The sequence below is a fragment of the Vespula pensylvanica genome, chromosome 21 (genome assembly GCF_014466175.1).
Source record: "Vespula pensylvanica isolate Volc-1 chromosome 21, ASM1446617v1, whole genome shotgun sequence".
NCBI classification, from domain to species: domain Eukaryota; kingdom Metazoa; phylum Arthropoda; class Insecta; order Hymenoptera; family Vespidae; genus Vespula; species Vespula pensylvanica.
This window is the reverse complement of record NC_057705.1, coordinates 1,692,543-1,710,697: the sequence shown is the minus strand read 5'-3', so window position 1 is coordinate 1,710,697 and position 18,155 is coordinate 1,692,543. Positions and strand designations below refer to the sequence as shown.

General features: G+C 33.4%; 4 protein-coding genes and 2 non-coding genes across 11 annotated transcripts; all 6 read left to right on the top strand.

Annotated features, from left to right (window-relative positions):
- Positions 1–1,262: 1,262 nt before the first annotated feature.
- On the top strand, positions 1,263–4,865 carry LOC122636281 (tRNA N(3)-methylcytidine methyltransferase METTL6). 2 transcript variants are annotated; one of them, XM_043827335.1, is made up of 8 exons: positions 1,263–1,713; positions 1,786–1,931; positions 2,002–2,145; positions 2,234–2,410; positions 2,604–2,667; positions 2,858–2,921; positions 3,129–3,190; positions 4,566–4,865. In XM_043827335.1, exons 1-4 carry the CDS (start codon positions 1,342–1,344, stop codon positions 2,388–2,390), a joined length of 819 nt encoding a protein of 272 aa, XP_043683270.1. In that variant the 5' UTR covers positions 1,263–1,341; the 3' UTR covers positions 2,391–2,410; positions 2,604–2,667; positions 2,858–2,921; positions 3,129–3,190; positions 4,566–4,865. The 2 variants fall into 2 exon arrangements, with proteins under 2 accessions (XP_043683270.1, XP_043683269.1); XM_043827334.1 differs by lacking the exon at positions 4,566–4,865 and adding an exon at positions 3,390–3,519.
- On the top strand, positions 2,454–2,530 carry LOC122636409. Its single transcript, XR_006328936.1, has one exon. It is a non-coding gene; the product is annotated as a small nucleolar RNA snR60/Z15/Z230/Z193/J17 (small nucleolar RNA).
- Positions 2,712–2,795, top strand: LOC122636408. The gene has a single exon (XR_006328935.1). It is a non-coding gene; the product is annotated as a small nucleolar RNA snR60/Z15/Z230/Z193/J17 (small nucleolar RNA).
- Positions 4,866–4,888: 23 nt separating the features above from the next.
- LOC122636284 lies at positions 4,889–6,332 on the top strand. Its single transcript, XM_043827347.1, has 2 exons — positions 4,889–5,080; positions 5,761–6,332. The coding sequence occupies exons 1-2, from the start codon at positions 5,066–5,068 to the stop codon at positions 6,139–6,141; spliced, it is 396 nt and encodes a 131-aa protein (XP_043683282.1). The 5' UTR covers positions 4,889–5,065; the 3' UTR covers positions 6,142–6,332.
- A 934-nt stretch (positions 6,333–7,266) lies between these two features.
- On the top strand, positions 7,267–14,758 carry LOC122636275. 3 transcript variants are annotated; one of them, XM_043827324.1, is made up of 4 exons: positions 7,267–8,327; positions 8,536–9,625; positions 9,704–10,224; positions 14,646–14,758. In XM_043827324.1, exons 1-4 carry the CDS (start codon positions 8,298–8,300, stop codon positions 14,673–14,675), a joined length of 1,671 nt encoding a protein of 556 aa, XP_043683259.1. In that variant the 5' UTR covers positions 7,267–8,297; the 3' UTR covers positions 14,676–14,758. The 3 variants fall into 3 exon arrangements, with proteins under 3 accessions (XP_043683259.1, XP_043683258.1, XP_043683257.1); XM_043827323.1 differs by lacking the exon at positions 14,646–14,758 and adding an exon at positions 10,343–10,913; XM_043827322.1 differs by lacking the exon at positions 14,646–14,758 and having other exon boundaries at positions 9,704–10,539.
- Positions 14,694–17,238, top strand: LOC122636277 (probable ATP-dependent RNA helicase ddx17). 3 transcript variants are annotated; one of them, XM_043827329.1, is made up of 4 exons: positions 14,694–14,834; positions 14,917–15,157; positions 15,391–15,856; positions 15,941–17,238. In XM_043827329.1, the coding sequence occupies exons 2-4, from the start codon at positions 15,146–15,148 to the stop codon at positions 16,879–16,881; spliced, it is 1,419 nt and encodes a 472-aa protein (XP_043683264.1). In that variant the 5' UTR covers positions 14,694–14,834; positions 14,917–15,145; the 3' UTR covers positions 16,882–17,238. The 3 variants fall into 3 exon arrangements, with proteins under 3 accessions (XP_043683264.1, XP_043683263.1, XP_043683261.1); XM_043827328.1 differs by having other exon boundaries at positions 15,391–15,883; XM_043827326.1 differs by having other exon boundaries at positions 15,391–17,238.
- Positions 17,239–18,155: the final 917 nt, after the last annotated feature.

Genomic DNA, 18,155 nt, shown 5'->3' with positions numbered 1-18,155 from the left:
CCTTTCTTCATTTCGTTCAATTAATTGGTTCTCTTGGCTTAACATCAAGGATTCGACATAACTAATCGCAATTTCCAATGACCTACTACTCGGTTGGCGATTAATTTTTTTATCGACCTTGTCGCAGTACTCAGACCATCCTGCGCTTGAACGGAGATAGAACAGAAGTGACGAGTGCAAACCGTTTTAGTAGAATCTTTGTGAGTTTTAATCTGAGTTCTACATTTCCGAGCTACTTTTTTTTTTCAAGAAATCTAAAGTTCACGAATATTTATTTATTCATATAAGAGAGAGAAAAAGAGAGAGAGAGAAAGGAAGAGGGAAGTCTTCAAAGTATAGAAGTAGTTTACGGATTACGTCAGCTTAATAGAATCTCGCAAGTCTTATGGAAGAAATGCGCAATACATTTGCATACTTATTTTGCACTACTCGTGGCCTAAATCTGTGTTGTCTATCCTTTTATATTATCGAACTTTATATATGTATATATATATTGCACATTTATATATACTCACATATATATATATATATATATATATATACATGTGCAATCTCGGTAACAAACTTGACTACGAAATTTTAGTCACGACTAACCCCTTTCAATACTGTGTCATTGTGAGTACTACTATATAGAGAAAGAAAATATTTGTTTCGTGCGGGAGCTGCATATTAAAACATCGAATAAGTCCACTCGCGGAATTCATACTAACGAGCGCAACCACCTTACCTATATGTCTTCTATAACTCCGTAAGAGATACGCGTTAGTTAAAAAAAAGTCATTTGAAAATCTCTCGATCATATTTCTCATACCGATAGAATCGAAAAGAAAAAAAGAAAAACAATATGATCAAGCTTCGACATTAAATTTTTCTCTCAACAAACTTTATTTTCATGTTAAAAACTTTACTATTGTGATATATGACATTTGAAATGAAAAGTATTTCCTTTTTCGTTTGATTGTAATATCGTATAAACTCAGTAAGTTGTAATAATTTATCGCAATTAATGTTTTCAAAGGAACAAATACGATGTTATTACATTTAAGTCTATTTGAAATTACGCGCGTTACGAATTTGGTTGATTAGTGGCAGCACCGTCGATACTCTCGACACTAGCGCCATCATAAGAAACTTAACAGCATCAAAGAAGTCGTTCATTTCCTTTTTGAGCGTCAAGGTGAGAGGTTTTATCTTTATTTTTGTTTCATATCCTTGAATCGGTATCAATGATTTGTTTCGCGTTAAAAAAAAGATCCAATAGAGAATTCAAGGAATTATTTAATTATAATAATTTTTCGTTACTTTATAAATTCAATCATTGGTTCGACGAATTTAGTGAGAATGACTGAATCAAATTCGAATATTTTAATGGGCCACGTGGCGAAACGTCTTACACAAGAAGAAATCGATCAAATGAAAGCTCAAAATTCCCGAATGGTATCGGAATTTCGAGCTAATCAACTCGAGAAAGAAGCTAAAAAACATTGGGATCTTTTTTACAAACGAAATACAACTAGATTTTTTAAAGATCGTCATTGGACGACGAGAGAATTCAACGAATTGTTGGGTTTGGGTTCGATTGAGAATGAAAACGTTCTTTTGGAGATCGGCTGTGGAGTAGGCAATTTGATTTATCCTTTGTTAGAAGATGGATTGAAATTTAAAAAGATATTCGCTTGCGATTTGTCCACGAATGCTATAGAATTGATGAAGGTAGGAATTTTTATAAAAAAATGCTTCACAATGCTTTTTTTTATTAGATATAAATATCATTTTTGTTTGCAGAGTCACTCGTTGTATGATTCTGAAAAAATGAAGGCTTTTCGAACAGATATTACAACAGATAATTGTTTCTTTGAAGTCGATTGTCCAGTTAATGCAGCAACATTGATTTTTGTTCTATCGGCTATACATCCTCAAAAATTTAAAATGTAAGTTATGCCATTTTGCATTTTTATATGGTTAAAAATTGTTTTTCAATATTTTTGTAAATATTTCAAGAGTTGCGCAAAATATTTATAACGTACTCGATACCGGAGGAATATTGCTTTTTAGAGATTACGGTTTATACGATATGGCTCAATTGAGATTCAAGCCTGGTCATAAAATTGCAGAGAATTTTTATATGCGTCAAGATGGAACGAGGTAAATAATTTTTTTTTTTTTTTTTGTAAGCTTATCTATTTCGAACATTCTGCGTTAATATAGTTTCCTATTTTATTTTATCGTACAGGACGTATTATTTTTCAATAGAGGAAATATCCGAGCTTTTTAAATCCGTTGGTTTTGAAATTTCAACATGTGAATACGTACAAAGAAGGACTGTGAATTTTAAAGAGAAAATTGACTTTCCTAGAATTTTCGTACAAGCAAAATTGAAGAAAGTTTGAGAGAGATCGTTATTATAAAGGTATCATAATATATTTTAAATAATAATTTATTTTTTAAATATCCGTATCTTCGTGATGATCTCATAGTTCAACTGAGACTTAATGAAGCTCATTTCTTTCGCTCCTATCTGATATATAATAAATTTATATTATTCTAAGCAACAATATCTTAAGAGTGATGTATTAATATGAAATATTTTTTACGTTTTAAAGGGTCTATGGATAATCGGGGGCAACAAACTTGGCTTCGTTAGAAGTTTAATTCTAATAATTTTTTGTAAGTGTTTTTTTTTCATGGGTTAAAATATTTTTTATTGTTTTTTTATGTTCGTGATGAACTCGTAGTGCAACTGATATAAATTGAAGACCAAAATATTAGTTTTTCGCTCCTATCTGAAATAATCTCCATTTCTAAGTCAAATGAAAAATATTATATGGACAACATTCATTATAAAATTTTATTTCAGGTCATTTGATGGAAGTATAGTTCAATAACATTTCGTGTATCTTCACAAATTTTAGTAATATCATGTAAGTATTTACAAAGTTAATTTTTTAATTCTTAAGAAATGTCATATCTTATTAAATTTTATTTTATGATGAGAATTTATAAATGCATTTTGAAATAATAATGATATGCATTTTTCGTCACTACCGCTGAAAATGAAATTCTATAGAATAAAATAAATACCTTTAAGAAACCATGACATTTATCGTAACGTTATTTATTTATTACAGGAGGAATAATAATTGATTTAATTTTTCTATCGATATTAAACGTAGGAAAGCAAACATTTAACGTAAGTTATCTATATGATCAATTTTTTTTTGTTACTATATAATAAATGAACAAAGTATGATGAGAAATTGATTTTACTATTATGAAAATTTTCATGATTTTCTATTAGCTCTAGCTGAATATTACATAGAATGATGTTAATTACCTTATGACATATGATTTAATGGAAGAGTAAAATAATTGTTTTTTTTTTCTTTTAGATTTACAATACAGATTTACTCTCGAAAAGAAGATTATTTTATTTCAAGGATTACACTTTTATAAATATGCTTTTATGATGTATTAAATGCGACTAAAACGCATCGTTTTAGGTCACGATTTAAAGAAAGAATAAAATAAAAAATGTTTTTTGAAAATATATAATAAATAAAAGTTTAAAATATATTTAATAGCAGAACTGCATATATATATATATTCTCTCACACACACACACACACACACAACCTTTTCATTACTCAATATAATATACAGTTAAAAGTTTAAAATTTTTTCAATAAAGAGGAGTTAAGCTACAGTCAGTAAAATTTTATTTTTAAGCATTTTATACGTGTTTTTCGCTCGTTTTAGCGAATGCGTAAATAACGTAAATAAAAAATTAGTTTTATGGAATCCGGATATTAATTTTATGCGAAACTTTTTCACTGAAATAATATAAATAACGTTACGTATATGTATATATATATATATATATATATATATATATATATATATATATATGTATGATCTCATTAATCTCGATCTAAAATGACAAAAGAATTTAAATCGGTCTAAAACTATTTTGTTTATCGACGAAATTCGGCGAGAGATAAAGAATTCAGATTTTTATGATTATAGCAACGAAAGCAAGATTATATATATATATATATATATATATATATATATATATAAAATAGATTGAAAAGCAATTTATTAAAATCATTTCATCTACATATAAGATCTTGTAACAAGACTGGTCCTATGATCTTGACATTATAACATTCGAACAAGTTTAATTTATTTTAAAAGTTATTCAATAAATAAGAAAATCCTTTTAATTTACATATTGAACAGGAGAACGAAAAATATCGAGTGCATAATTTTGAAAACATTCCAGTTAATTTATTCGTTGAATTTAACAAAGTTCTCCGAGAAGATATATATATATATATATACAAAAATTTGGTAAAAGGATTGATCTTTCTGGATCTTTCCACTCGTTAATCTTTTTGAAAATTAAAAAAGAAAGAGAAAAGATCCTTTTACAAAATTTACAAAAATCATCGGATAAACAAATGATATTAGATAATTTAACAAAGGCGTAATTTATGTTTATCGTCTTATGTTTATCGTTTGCAGAGTTCAGAGGACTTGAATTACGATAAAATCATTGTGCGTAGGATCGTCATTACGTGGCTATTGTAAAACACTTTCCTCTGTATTTGGCCGAACGCCAAGGTCTCTCCTTTGAACAGTGTATCTCGCAACACGTGTATGTATGCCTTTGTACATGGGATGACTATGGAATCGTCGATAGAACACCATGATACCTTCCTTGGGATATGAAGAAAAAAAAGAAGAAGGGTACATGTTAATGTACGCACTAACGTATTGTTAGCCCATAGTTTCATGAGCGTAAACAATAGAACACCACCACAACGAGTAACAACCCTATCCTAAAGCGAGGATACCTTTATGCTTACGATATATCACACTAATAGGCACGCACACATGTCACATCACGAACGATTCGTGCGTCCTCGTGCATTGATCAATCCGCGAATGACGTGGACAGGATGATCCGATCGAAGGTATATAAAGCTATCCACCAAAATGCAAGAGCATCATTCGGTCCCTGTACATCACAGCAGCCGATTCCAAAATCCTCAACGTAGACATCATGAAGTACTTCGCCGTAAGTATCTCGGCATATCAATTTATATATCGAATAATTTAACTAAGTAATATCTTTTAATAGTAATGATATTTTTAATATTACTAATTAATATTGTTAAATATTATTATTAGTAATTTCTATATTAGTTATAACGTGGTGACACAATGTTAATCTTATGGAAATATTCTATTCATCGAAGGAGTAGTTATCGTCCAATGGTATTCAAAGATGATTTATAAAAGATTTCGATTAAGATTTAAACAGATAGAAAAATTAGATAAATTAATTAAATATTAATAAGCTTTGAACTTTTTTTTTCTTTTATGTATTAGTTTACTTAAATACATTTTTATATATCCTTTTATATATCCTGTTTATTATCCTTTAAGGTAGATTCTTCTTTATTGGAGATATTTATCTAAATCGATCGAGAATATAATGAACGATATATAGAAACGTATGATTTTTTATTTTTATTTAAAGATCAGACGGAACTTGAATTAAAGACAAATCTAATATAGATATACATGAGTATCTTTTGCAAGTGACGGATGTTGTATTTCAACTTGTTTCTTTTTTAATCGATAATCTTCCTACTTAAAAAAAAAAAAGAAAAAAAAGAGATGTTACGGTCACTTTTTACTTGTATCTAGTGAGAGCGTACGCTAATTCTGATTTTCCTGTTCTTTTTTTTCCAGACTGTTGCCTTCTTGGCTCTCTTTGCCGTTGCTCTGACGCAAGCGCAACCAGTCGAGCCTGAGAAGAAGATCGAGCCCATCGAAGCAGAAGAGAATGCTTATTTACAATCGGAACTAAGAAACAAGAGAGGTCTTACTCCAACGCAATCGCAATCAGTCGAATCTGAGAAGAAGATCGAGCTCGTTGAAATAGAAGAAAATGCTGACTTACAATCGGAGCTACGAAATAAGAGAGGTCTTCTCTACAGCGCAGCTTACACAGCACCAGTTGCCTATACTGCTTATTCCGCACCCTACGCTTATGCTCCGAGTTACGCGTACCCTTACACTTATTCTTATCGTGCTTATCCTTACGTTTACAGCAGCCCCTACATCTTATAAATTGTCTCTACCCTTAAAATGAACACGCGCGATCGCTCGTGATTTCAAGAAATTTGGGTAACATAACTTAGGCAAGCTATAAAAATGTATGTATGTATATTATTTTATCCCCCTTTGGATTCTCTGATATAATTGGCGAGTGAACGTTTAATATTGTAACAATTAAATTTTAAGGAATTCGCTGAATTTTGATTATGTAAATTAATTTTACTTCAAATACAGACGGTTATATTTATTTAATCGCAAACATTAATCTTTTTTTGTTTCATTCGAGAAATGAAATATTTGTTGTTTCATTCGAGAAGTATTTGTAATCTTTTTTGTTTCATTCGAGAAATGAAGTATTTGTAATCTTTTCCACGATTTTCTTTTTTTCTTTTTCTTTTTTTAGCGACGATACATATCATTGCAAAGTGTTAGGGGTATTATTCGTTTGTTTGTTAATCGTTTCAATTTTACATTTCGTTTTCATTTTCCTTTTTTTTTTCTTCTTTTTCTTATCGAGTAAAAAAGTAAGTTTTCGAGAGAAAGATATGGATTTAGAAGAAAAGAAAAGAAGAAAAAAAAAAAAACTCTTCAGAAATATTTGAAAGAGGCAAGATCGTAAAGAATCGATGTCACGCTACACTCTCGACAATATTAATTTGCGAGATTTTAACGGAACGCGTATCGCACGAATGCCTCGAGTATTAACAATTTATAATGTTCATAGCTCGTGACTGTGTGGTAGAGTTCATTGGGCATGCATCTACGGTATTATCTTTAACACCAGAAAAACATAGCACGAACTATAATACAAGCGGAAACTCTGTGACATCATGAAGCAAACATTATTTCAAATAGCATTGCTACCGTCGAATCATCGATACTATCGTCAAGATGACGATGACATAACGAAAAGCATTTGTTCAAACGATAAAAAGATATTCCATTGTAATACGATATAAGTCGTGTTCTCGTTTTTAGAGAAAGAGGGTGAAAGTTTCGAGCGTGCTTAGCGAGTAACCTAATTACTATTTTAATTTTAATATACATTACAATACACATACAGACATATATATATATCGACTTGCAATATATTACTTATCTTACAATTTTATCTATGTATATGTGTATATATATATATATATATATGCGTGTGTAGATGTATATTAAAAAGTAAGAATATTCATTCGCAAATGCTTTCGAGAATTTCAATACTACTTTTGAAGAATTTTCGTAGACGTTCGAATAAAGTCGATATTCTTTGTTCGTTCGATTTACGCGTAATCTTTTGTTACACAATAAGAATAAATCCCTACGAATGGAGAACTTATTCCGTATTCTCCGAGACTTGAGACTCCGGGAGTACTTTCACTGGGACACTGAAAAGGCGCGCGTGATGAGAATCAGCCGAAATTGTTCGAATTCGCGGCACACGACCATGGAATATATTAGTCGATTTTTTCGAAGGAAGTCGAGAGAAGATTATTTGTTTCCCATGTCATACGTGTATCTTATATATATATATATATATATTTTTTTTTCTCTCTTGATTAAAAGCCATTTAATCAGTATGTAACGTCTACTAAGTATGTATGAAGATTAATGAACGTTAGAAAGAAGAAGTTCGTTCACAAGAACATTCTGTCTTCTATCTTCATTCTACTTTTAATCTCAGTTTTATTTCTATCATCGATTTACGTCAAACTTTTGCGTAGTTTAATTTTTCATTATCTCTTCGGTATAACAAGGAAAAATCTTTCGAGATTCTCTTTTAATTTGCTAAAATATATATACATATGTACATACACAATAATTATCTATCGTTCGTATCAAAATAAGAATTTCGGTAGTTATATATAAAAAGACGAATCTATACCACATCGATATGTGTAACATCATGAATCCGTAACAGTATTGCTTAAGTTTCGATCGATGAAAGCCAGTAAGAAAGTCTATTGTAATTCGTGAATGGTCGCGACCCGACTGTATTTATATATGTGCAGGTATGGCTGTAGTTTTAGTTGGTGCGAGTCTGTTCATATCCTCATAAGAATTAGTTTCCCGACAACTGTCTAGCGATTAAATGTCGATAAGCCGATAATTACATTTCTTTGACCTTAAGAAGAATCAGGAGATAGCATAGTGCAGTGTGTCGAGTGTTAGAAAGGATTATGCTATTGTGGAAAATGCGATTCTCTTTGGTGAGGATATTTCCGTAAACTTCATTGCAAGTAACGTGTGGGATAATATGTGTATTATTATACAGAGTCAGTTTAGTATAGCTTTTTTTTTCCTTTTTACGAATTGTTTAGAAATTAGAGTCACAAGTCATATCATTGGGACATTAATCTATTAATTATAAATTTATATATTTATATATTTTCCGTTACTTATTATAATATTTTTTAGGTAACATGTCTCCTCGTCATTGGATTATCATCACTGACGTATGCCGGAGATGCGGAAGAAAGTTCTGATATTACGAAATTAGAAGTAGTAGAATTGAGCGAAGCGGAAACCGATAGCGATGCAAAGGAATCCGACGTTCAAATAAAAAGAGATTCTGGATATTCGTATAATAGACCAAATACAAGATCCAGATTTCAGTCTGGTCAATCGGGATATCGAGGAAGAATCGTTACGAGGATTCCAAGTCAAATAAATAGGCCATTTAACAAATATGGTCCACCGAGTCATCAGAATTTGGGATTATCCAAGCCCAATGTTCATGGGCAACAACATCGTGATAAATTTCAACATCATGGACAATCTTCTCAACATCGTCATCCGAATAATCAACATTCCAATAATTTCCCAAATCATGGCAATGGTTTATGGGATCAAGGTATACCAAGTCCTATAAGAAATCTTGATTTTGCCGAAGTCAGTCCTATAGCCAGTCAAAACAACGAACCATTTGGTTCGAACACAGCTAATTATTTGCCACCTAGAAATCAAAAATTGCCAGCTTATTCGCCAGCTGATAACTTTTCTCCGCAACATGCAGTATCACCGTCGCAGAGTCATCTCGAAAGTCATAACGCAAATTTCCAAAATCAAAATGTCGTTCAATCGCAAGGAGGTCAGATATCCGATGCTGCTCTTTTTCTATCACAAAACGCACAAGCCTTGCAACAACTGTACGGTGCTGCGGCTACTAGCCAAGACTTTGCGCCAAATGCGAACGATTTCATCGATCAAAATAATCAGATTCAGAATCCAAACGGTCAATTGCAACATTTCGAGAATACCTCACCAAATCCTCAAATCTTTCGAGGACCATTACCTTCTTACGCTTCGGGTACATTGAATCCTCAAGAGACACTTGAGCACATACAGTCGTTAGAAAAAGATAGATTGATCGCGCAGTTGCAACAAGCGTTGGCTCAATCCCAAGTCCAATCTTCCAATACTGAAGTTAGATACGCGCAAAATCATGGCAATTATCCTCAGAATCAAGATCTCTTGGCTTCCATTGGTACGGAATTTCCACCGCTAGGTAAATCAACTACAAATAGAAACACGATAGCACTTGGTACAGGAAACGTAGCCTTCAATCAATTACCTTTTCTACCAGGAACAACGACCGGTCCAATCAAATTTCCTTTAGGCTATGGTCTGACCACAACGACGACTCAATCACCGGGCACCAGTGCGACAACGACAATCGCAACTTCAACCGGACGTCCTATTCAGGCTAACAAAGGCGATGGTACAACGCAGATCGGTGTAAACGTGCCTGTTCCTGCTCAACCTGGAACTGCGGTCGTAAATCCCATAGGATTCCCATTGTACGGCGGGTTCGTACCAACCTTCGTAGCAAATGTCCCTAGCTATGGAGTTTATGCTCCAGGCGCAGTGACTCCGATACAATCGTCAGGATCATCGTCTACTCACTTTGGAATACCTATTCCAACAGATCAAGGAAATAAAGGAATTCAACCTCAGCTACCTCCAAAGACACCACCGTCAGCTAGTCAACCTGGAGTTGTCACTTCAACGCCCGTTCAACCAGTACATCCGACTTCTCCTTTGCATCCTGTTGCTACACCCATTCATCCTATCCTCCCAGCAACTCCGACACACGTTCAACCTTCGGTAGGTACAACGCCCAATCAACAACATCCCACCTATGGCCTACAAACGCCCCTTATCAATCCTTTGATATATAAACCGATAAAGCCTGTCTATCCTATCTATTATTATTCAAATTTAGCTTATCAATTACAAAAACCGACACTGCCAACCTATCCATGGAGTTATGCACCCTCGTACGTTTCTGCGAAGCCTGCTCAAATATGGAAATGAGATGATGCTATATTTATTGAACTATACGCGACTCGTTCTCCCACGTCATCGTGACTTGTTCACTCTCTCGAATACGAAAGAAAGAAAGAATGAATGAAAGAAAGAAAGAAAGAAAGAAAGAAAGAAAGAAAGAAAGAAAGAAAGAAAGAAAGAAAGAAATATAGAAATATAGAAAGGAAGAAAGAAAGTCGGCAAGAGTTCGGAAAACGAGATTTCGAGTAAATTTCTCGGAAATGAGAAGAAGTAACGAGATAAGATGAACGATCCGTAGCAATTTCATTTTAATGGAATGGAACTATAGTTGATTAATTATTAAGTAGAACATCGATTAGAGCTTCTTCGATGACACTGCTATCGATGACAGCTTATAAGTATCGAAATACGATACACTTTCCTTCGGACTCTCGAATAACGTTCGTGTTCCTTCTCCTATAATTCTCATGATATTCTCTAACGTTGGAGTCCATGTACATATATATACTCGCTCTTTATTTATTTGTTGAAATAAAAAAATATCTTTTTTTTTCTTTTTATTTTTATTCATCCATCAGAAATAATATTTGCACATATATTGCATTCTATTATACGCCCGTCCCATAAAAATACATAAACTTTATCAGTTTATTTTTTTCGAGTTGACAATTCAGTTAAAAACTCGTTCGATTAATTCCCATATTTGTTTCTCTACGTATGCTTGTTAAAAAAAAAAAAAAAAAAAAAAACAACAAAAAACGGAGAAAAACATCATCGGAGTTTTTTCTTTTTATTGTTTTTATCAAATTTTTAAATCGGAACGATCGTCGAACAAGGCCGATATTCATACGTGGAGATATATAATCAATTGTAACGATTTGAAACGGGCCGTTGCTTCGTCCGATGGAAAGTCGTAACGAGAAAATGTAGTGCGACCATTTCCGGTCGGTTGAACCGATACGAGAGAGAACTCTCACCGAAGTCGTGACGTCTCCATGATCACCGGTACAATCGACAGCACGATCGACGTTGTCTGAGCGCCCCGATCCTGACCTCGAAAGTCGTTCGATAATTCTAACCACGGTCAATGCGCGGACGGATTAGCTGAGTTATCCGAAGCATACATAATAAACCATTGGTATTGGCAGGTGTACCAAAGATGGGTTATCGATTTCGTAATCTTTCGGCGTGACTCTATGCAAGAGAAGATTCATCGAACGATCGATTCATTCGATCAAGATAATAAAGAGGATATATTATCGTGTTCGTTCATCATGTTATAAGTCCATCATCATATTATAACGCTATTGTGTTGCAAAAATTATCATATCTTGATTTTTTATTTTGATATGATATTATTGATATTTTTTATTTGATCATTCAGAACACGTTTAATAAAATATGTATCATAAGTATATTTAATTTGGATAAATTACCGTTAGATAATCGTAAGATATTACCGGTTTTATATATTTTTTCTTTTTTTTTCTTTTCTTTTTTCGTAGCACAAGATACGAAAGGTTTAAAGGTCTAGTTCATTTCGTATCGTAATATTCTTTTTTATTTTATTCAAACCCGTCTTCAACTCACTTTCCTTGGTGACCCGGATAATCTCGCAGGTTTTTTTTTTATTTCTTCTTCTTCTTTTTCTCTTTTCCTTTTTTCTTCTCATTTTTCCCGTTACTCATATATACGTAGATACTTTTACTGTTTCAACGATGGAAACCAGTCCGACGTAACAATTTCCATCCATGCGATACCTTTTTTCTTTTTTTTTGAAACTCATCCTAAGATTCCTATTCGTTTGTTAGAGATTTTCTAAGATCGATCTAACTCCTACAAAGTACGGTTTCTCTCGTTTCGTGTTAACGACGATCGAAATCGGAGCACGGAATCGATCGGTCATCGATCGGATTTACGGGAGATTCGTGGAGATCGTAAAAGTTTTCGTGCGATTCGAGATTCAGCACGAGCAAACGATTCTCTTCCTTCATCTATTCGGGTGAAAGTAAAACGAAATGAATCGCTTGTTTTCAGATGGTTCCCGATGTTGTTAAGTTCGAACGAGAAGGGAAGGAGTAATTGGTGATATATATATATATATATATAAAAAGAAGGATAGTTTCTGCATAAATTCACATTGATTATCTAACTCGTTATATATTTTTTTATATTTTCCTATATTTTCTTTCTGCATATAAATCCATCTTTCTCTATTCATCTTTTATCGTAATACTCGTTCATATTCCTTTTCTATTTTTTCTTTTTATTTTTCTTTTTCTTTCTTTATCTTCTTCTTTTTTTTCGACTCTCCTCTGTTGTATGTTAATATTGAAAGTAAAAAGTTCAACAAGTACCAGAAAGTTTTTCTATTCACTATCCGTACATTTCACTTTCCAACCTCGGGAATCTACTTTCAGAAGACAGCGAGAGCAAAGAATGCGACTAGTATAAAAGCGAATCCTTTTACCTCACCTTTCATACGACCAAATACATCTACATACATGCAGCGTTAATTTTTTACCGGAGATGAGTTCTTTTTTATTTCTCTCTCTGTTTTTTCTTTTTTTTTTTTTTTAACACAGCACAACAGAAAATAACACAACGTCGTATATTTCGCATACATAGACTTTTTAATAGCGTTCATTAATCAACCAAACGTGTAGTTGAAATCTTTTTTTCCGCTAGTGTCCATCGTTTGTTTGTTTTTCTTTCTTTCTTTCTCTCTCTTTTCTTTTTTTCTTTTTTTTTTTATAATTCATTTTTACGACTCTACATTGATTAAATCAATAACGTAACGTAAGATACCTATCGTTTAACGTGAGAACGAAAATTCTAAAACTATTGTTGATTGTTCGAATTCGAATTTCTCTCTCTCTCTCTCTCTCTCTCTCTCTCTCTCTCTCTCTCTCTCTCTCTCTCTCTCTCTGTCTGTCTTTTTCTTTTTCTCTCTTTCTGTCTTTCTCTTTACTATAGAATTCGTTTTATTATGGATAGCCGGAAATGACTGTAATGACTTACGAAGGGAAATAAAAGCGACTGGTCGCAATCGTTGATTCATATTTTGAACGAATTTGCATTCAATTACACTTTCTAGGCAATAATATACGGCGATTCTGTTTCAATTTCGTTTAACGTTCGCTATATGAGAAAATTCATTTTCCTCGATGAAATGAATCGTCGAGATAGCATTTCCGATTTGTAAAGCAATTTTATTGATATTGATTTTTTATATTTATATATATATATATATATATATATATAAATGTTGATTACGATAACATTGAAATATGAAGAAATATATTTAATATATATATATATTCATTGACCTAATATTATTATTGTATAAATCAATATGACAAATATCTATAGAAAAAGTGGTCCCAATATTCTCAGACGATTTAAACAATAAATTACTCTAAAGGCTTGTAATTTTTTAATTTAAAACTTATAAAAATGTCTCGAATTTTTTAAATCATCTAAGATCTTTTGATGTGTAAGATCGCTTGGATATTTTTGGATATATCTTGTATGTACTGGACTGATAACATAGAAATATAAATAAATATATTTAATAATAGTAATAAATATCAGTATAGGTATATATAAAAATATATATTAAATTAATAAAGAAATAATTCATATATATCTATAAGACGAAGTCTTCTTTATATAATGATCTTCTTAAAAATTTGATCGCGTAAGATAAAGTGGGTCGCATAAATGCTGGTTTTATGCATTTCTAGGAAGTCGCCAGGATGCATCCATCTTCTGAATGTTCGACGTAATTATATGCTTGAAAGATGAGCGAAGCGAACTCGCCGACGTTTAAAGTGCCTTCCACATATACACATACGTTTGACTTAGTAGATATTGCACCACGTGTCCAAGCGACTCTCGCGTAATTAACAAGGATCTCAATTTGTTTTACGGAGTATCACATACTTTTTTCTAAAATACGTATGATATAAGATGAAAACCTTTCAAAAAGTAAACAAAAAAAACTGAAAATCTTTAATTAAAATAATATATATACATATGTATGTATGTATGTATATTTAATAACGTGAATAAGTAAATTGTATGTATATATATGTATATATATATATTATTTAATAAGTAAATGTATATATATGTATGTATATTTTTTTCGAGTGGAAAAAAATGTTTGTGCCATGTTTCCTGATGTAAATAAGTATACTATTTCGTGCAAATCTTGACTTTTTTTTTGGAATTAGATTAACATGAAACAAGGGACAAGGAAATAATTTTGCGAGAGTCGCACGACGAAATTTCCGGTTACCGGAATCTTTGAAATCAGGAAGTCGAAGGATCGGCCTTTTCCTTGTTTCGACGGTCATTCACTCGTAGGAAGATTAGAACCTTTTTCCTACGATCGAAGTAAAACAATGGCCGATAAGAATCAAGTAAAATGACTTTTACCTGGCATGAAGGAATCGCAAGCTCCAGTTCTTTCTTATGGCTTTTGTGCGTTTATTGCTTCTCTAGGATACCATCAGACTGAAAGCTTCACGTGCGACGAGATTCTCCTGCGCTCAAAATCAGCACGGAGAGACTTACCTTCACCTAGACCTTTCTTTCTCTCGTACGAGAGGGGATCCACATATAAAAGGTCTCTACTGGGTTGGCATGGCATCAGAAAGCACATTTCACTTAACCACTCGGTAGTCGGCTGACCACGAGAATTAGTTACAAGAATACCAACTTGACTAGTGATATGCGTTCGTTCGTAAGTTCATGTGTATATATAAATCGTATTTATGTAATTTTCTCATTTTATATTTGAAGAAATTACTTCACATAGAATCCACATTAAAAAAGAAGAAAATGAAAACAAACGGAAAAGAAATTTATTGATAATACGATGATAACACTTTGAATTTAATACAGTTAACAGTTTAAACAGTTATCTACTTATTAAAAAAATGCAAATTAACGTTGAAAATTATTTTCTATTTGCAGATACTTATCGGGCTACTTGCCCTTGCTTTTGCAAATGTCTCTTGTAGAGAGACAAGAGGTGAAAAGCCTCAAAGACCACATCGACCACCGTTAAAGGGTAAACGTGGAGTTAGTGACTATCCCTTAGGATATTCATCCGGGGGTCATTCCTATTCTTCACCCGTATACTCAGCTGTTGGATCTGGCTATAGTCTAGGTGGATCGTCAAGCTCTATTTCTCTTGGACATTCGGGTCTTCAAAGTTTACAGAGTTTGGGAGTCGGTGGTGGTCATGGTCTAGGATATTCCAACTCTGGATTAGGATCTTCATTGGGATATGGAATGTCTGTTGGTTCTGGTTTGGGTCATGGTGGAGGTCTTCAAGGTCTCTCGAGTCACAGCTCTTATTCTTTGCCAAGTCTACCTAGCATCAACTTAGGATCAGCCGGTGGATCAAGCGAAGGACTCTTCACTCCTTCAAAGAACGGTCCGGTTACTTTTGGAATTCATGGAGGTAACTCGATTGGTGGCTCTGCTTCGAGTACTTACTCTACACCAATTTATGCGTCAGGAGGTCAAGGACTCTCGGCTTATGGAAGCGGATCGAGCGGACTTTCCAGTCTTCCTTTAACGTTATCATCTCCTCACGGTTCTTCTTCCTACAATCTACCAACTGTAACCTTGCAATCGTCTGGTACTTCTACTGGCTACAGTCTCCCAGCAAATTCTCAACCTCATACGGTATCCGGAGGATTGGTCTTATCATCAGGATCCCATGGAGGTTCATCGGGCTATACTCTACCCGTATCATCGGGATCCTCGCATGGAATTTCTCTAAGCGGTCTATCTTCTGGCTCGCATGGTGGATCGTCCGGATATAGTCTTCCTATAAGTTCAGGATCTCACGGTATCTCTAGTTTGTCCAGTAATTCAGGCAGCATATCCGGTTACTCTCTAGCACCTGTATCCGCGTCATACAGCGCACCCAACTCTCACGTTAGCCTGTCCATCGGTTCCTCCGACGGATCCTCTTACTCTCTCCCAGCATCCTCCGGATCTCATTCAGCTTCGGGATCCTCCAGTTCCGGGTCATATTCAAGCTCTGGATATTCTCCAGCTTCTTCGGATGGTAGCTCTTATTCCTCCAGCGGAAGTACGAGTTACTCCAGTCCAAGTTCTAGTTATTCAAGCCCTAGCAGTAGTTATTCCAGTCCTAGTTCCAGTTACTCAAGCCAGAGTTCAAGCTATTCGAGTCCTAGTTCCAGTTACTCGAGTCCTAGTTTCAGTTACTCGAGCCCTAGTTCAAGTTATTCCGCTCTTTCCAATGGTTATTCCTCGAGTTATTCCAGTCCATCTAATTCTTATGGTTCACCATCGGAATCTCATGGATCTTATTCGCATTTGAGCCCAAGATATATCAGTTATCCAGTGGGTAAAGCTTACGAAACTTTAACACCTGGCAGCTCGAAATATGATACAATTTCATATTCGAGTCCCAATGGAAAATATTAATCGATTGCGATATATAATAAGTATATATACATATATACCTTAGCATGATTAAATTAGATCCAACGAGAGATCTCACTCGACCATAACTGTTATATCTTGCCACAGTGGTAGTAGATTGTAATCGTACATTGAAATCACGAAAAGAGAATCTTGATGCAGGTCGACTGTTAATATATTGCCAAGTACGGAAGACCCAAGATTGCGAAGAATTGTAAACGTATTTATAATGATATCTATTATAATTAATAGTTTATTTAATGTATGTTTTTTTATTTATAATATCGTTGATAATTCACAGAACGTTATTGCAATTTTACATGTATACAATGTCGACAACGTGATCCTTGTTGCATAGTTTTTTTTATATATTATATATATATATGTATGTATATATATATATAAACACACACATACACACATATATACTTTTTTCCTTTTTGTAATAAAAGCAGTTCCTTTGAAAATACCGAAAGAGTTGTTTATCGTTATTGTGAAAGTTTGAACGACACGTAATGATACTGAGATACGCTCATGCTCAGAGAGGACGGTAATAAAAATAATAAAAGAGTAACAAACGAAAAGAAGAAAAAAAAGAAAAGAGAAAAAAAAGGTCGTCCGGTAGTCATGAAAACGAGATCGCTTTTACTTCAAGGCCGAGCCAGTCCTCTACGTTTCGCAGAACGCCTTTCTAAATCTTTATTTTATTTTTGAAAGGCCATCGTTAGGCAAATCTTTATATGTACATGTACAAAAAAGTTCACCTAATTTAAAGACATCAAGATCCGTGATAACAAAATCGAAAGTAGATAATTTACTATTATTATTAAGGTCTTGCATGATATGTCAAACAAAATGACTATTCGTAAAAAATAATCAACTGTCCACGTAGAAAGTCATGTAAATGAAAAACAAATATATATATATATATACACACACATATATATATGTGCACGTAAAAGGACAAATTTATATAATTTAATGTCCTTGGAGATTGGTTTCGTATTCGCATTAAGTCGAATTACTTATTGATTTATGACACGACCATAAGAGATTTGACCCTGGAAAAGCATGAACGAGGAAAGTCAAGAAAACGAGGGACTTGCAGATAGAAGGAAATAACTTCGATGATAAGTCAGATTTAAGATGTCAGGAAGCGAAGTGAAAATGAAAAATTCATGATCTCATCGAGAAATGGAGAGAGATCGAACGAGATATCGGAGGGGCAACGTTCGTACCGATACTCGACTAATGAATCTATCATTTTTCATATCAAT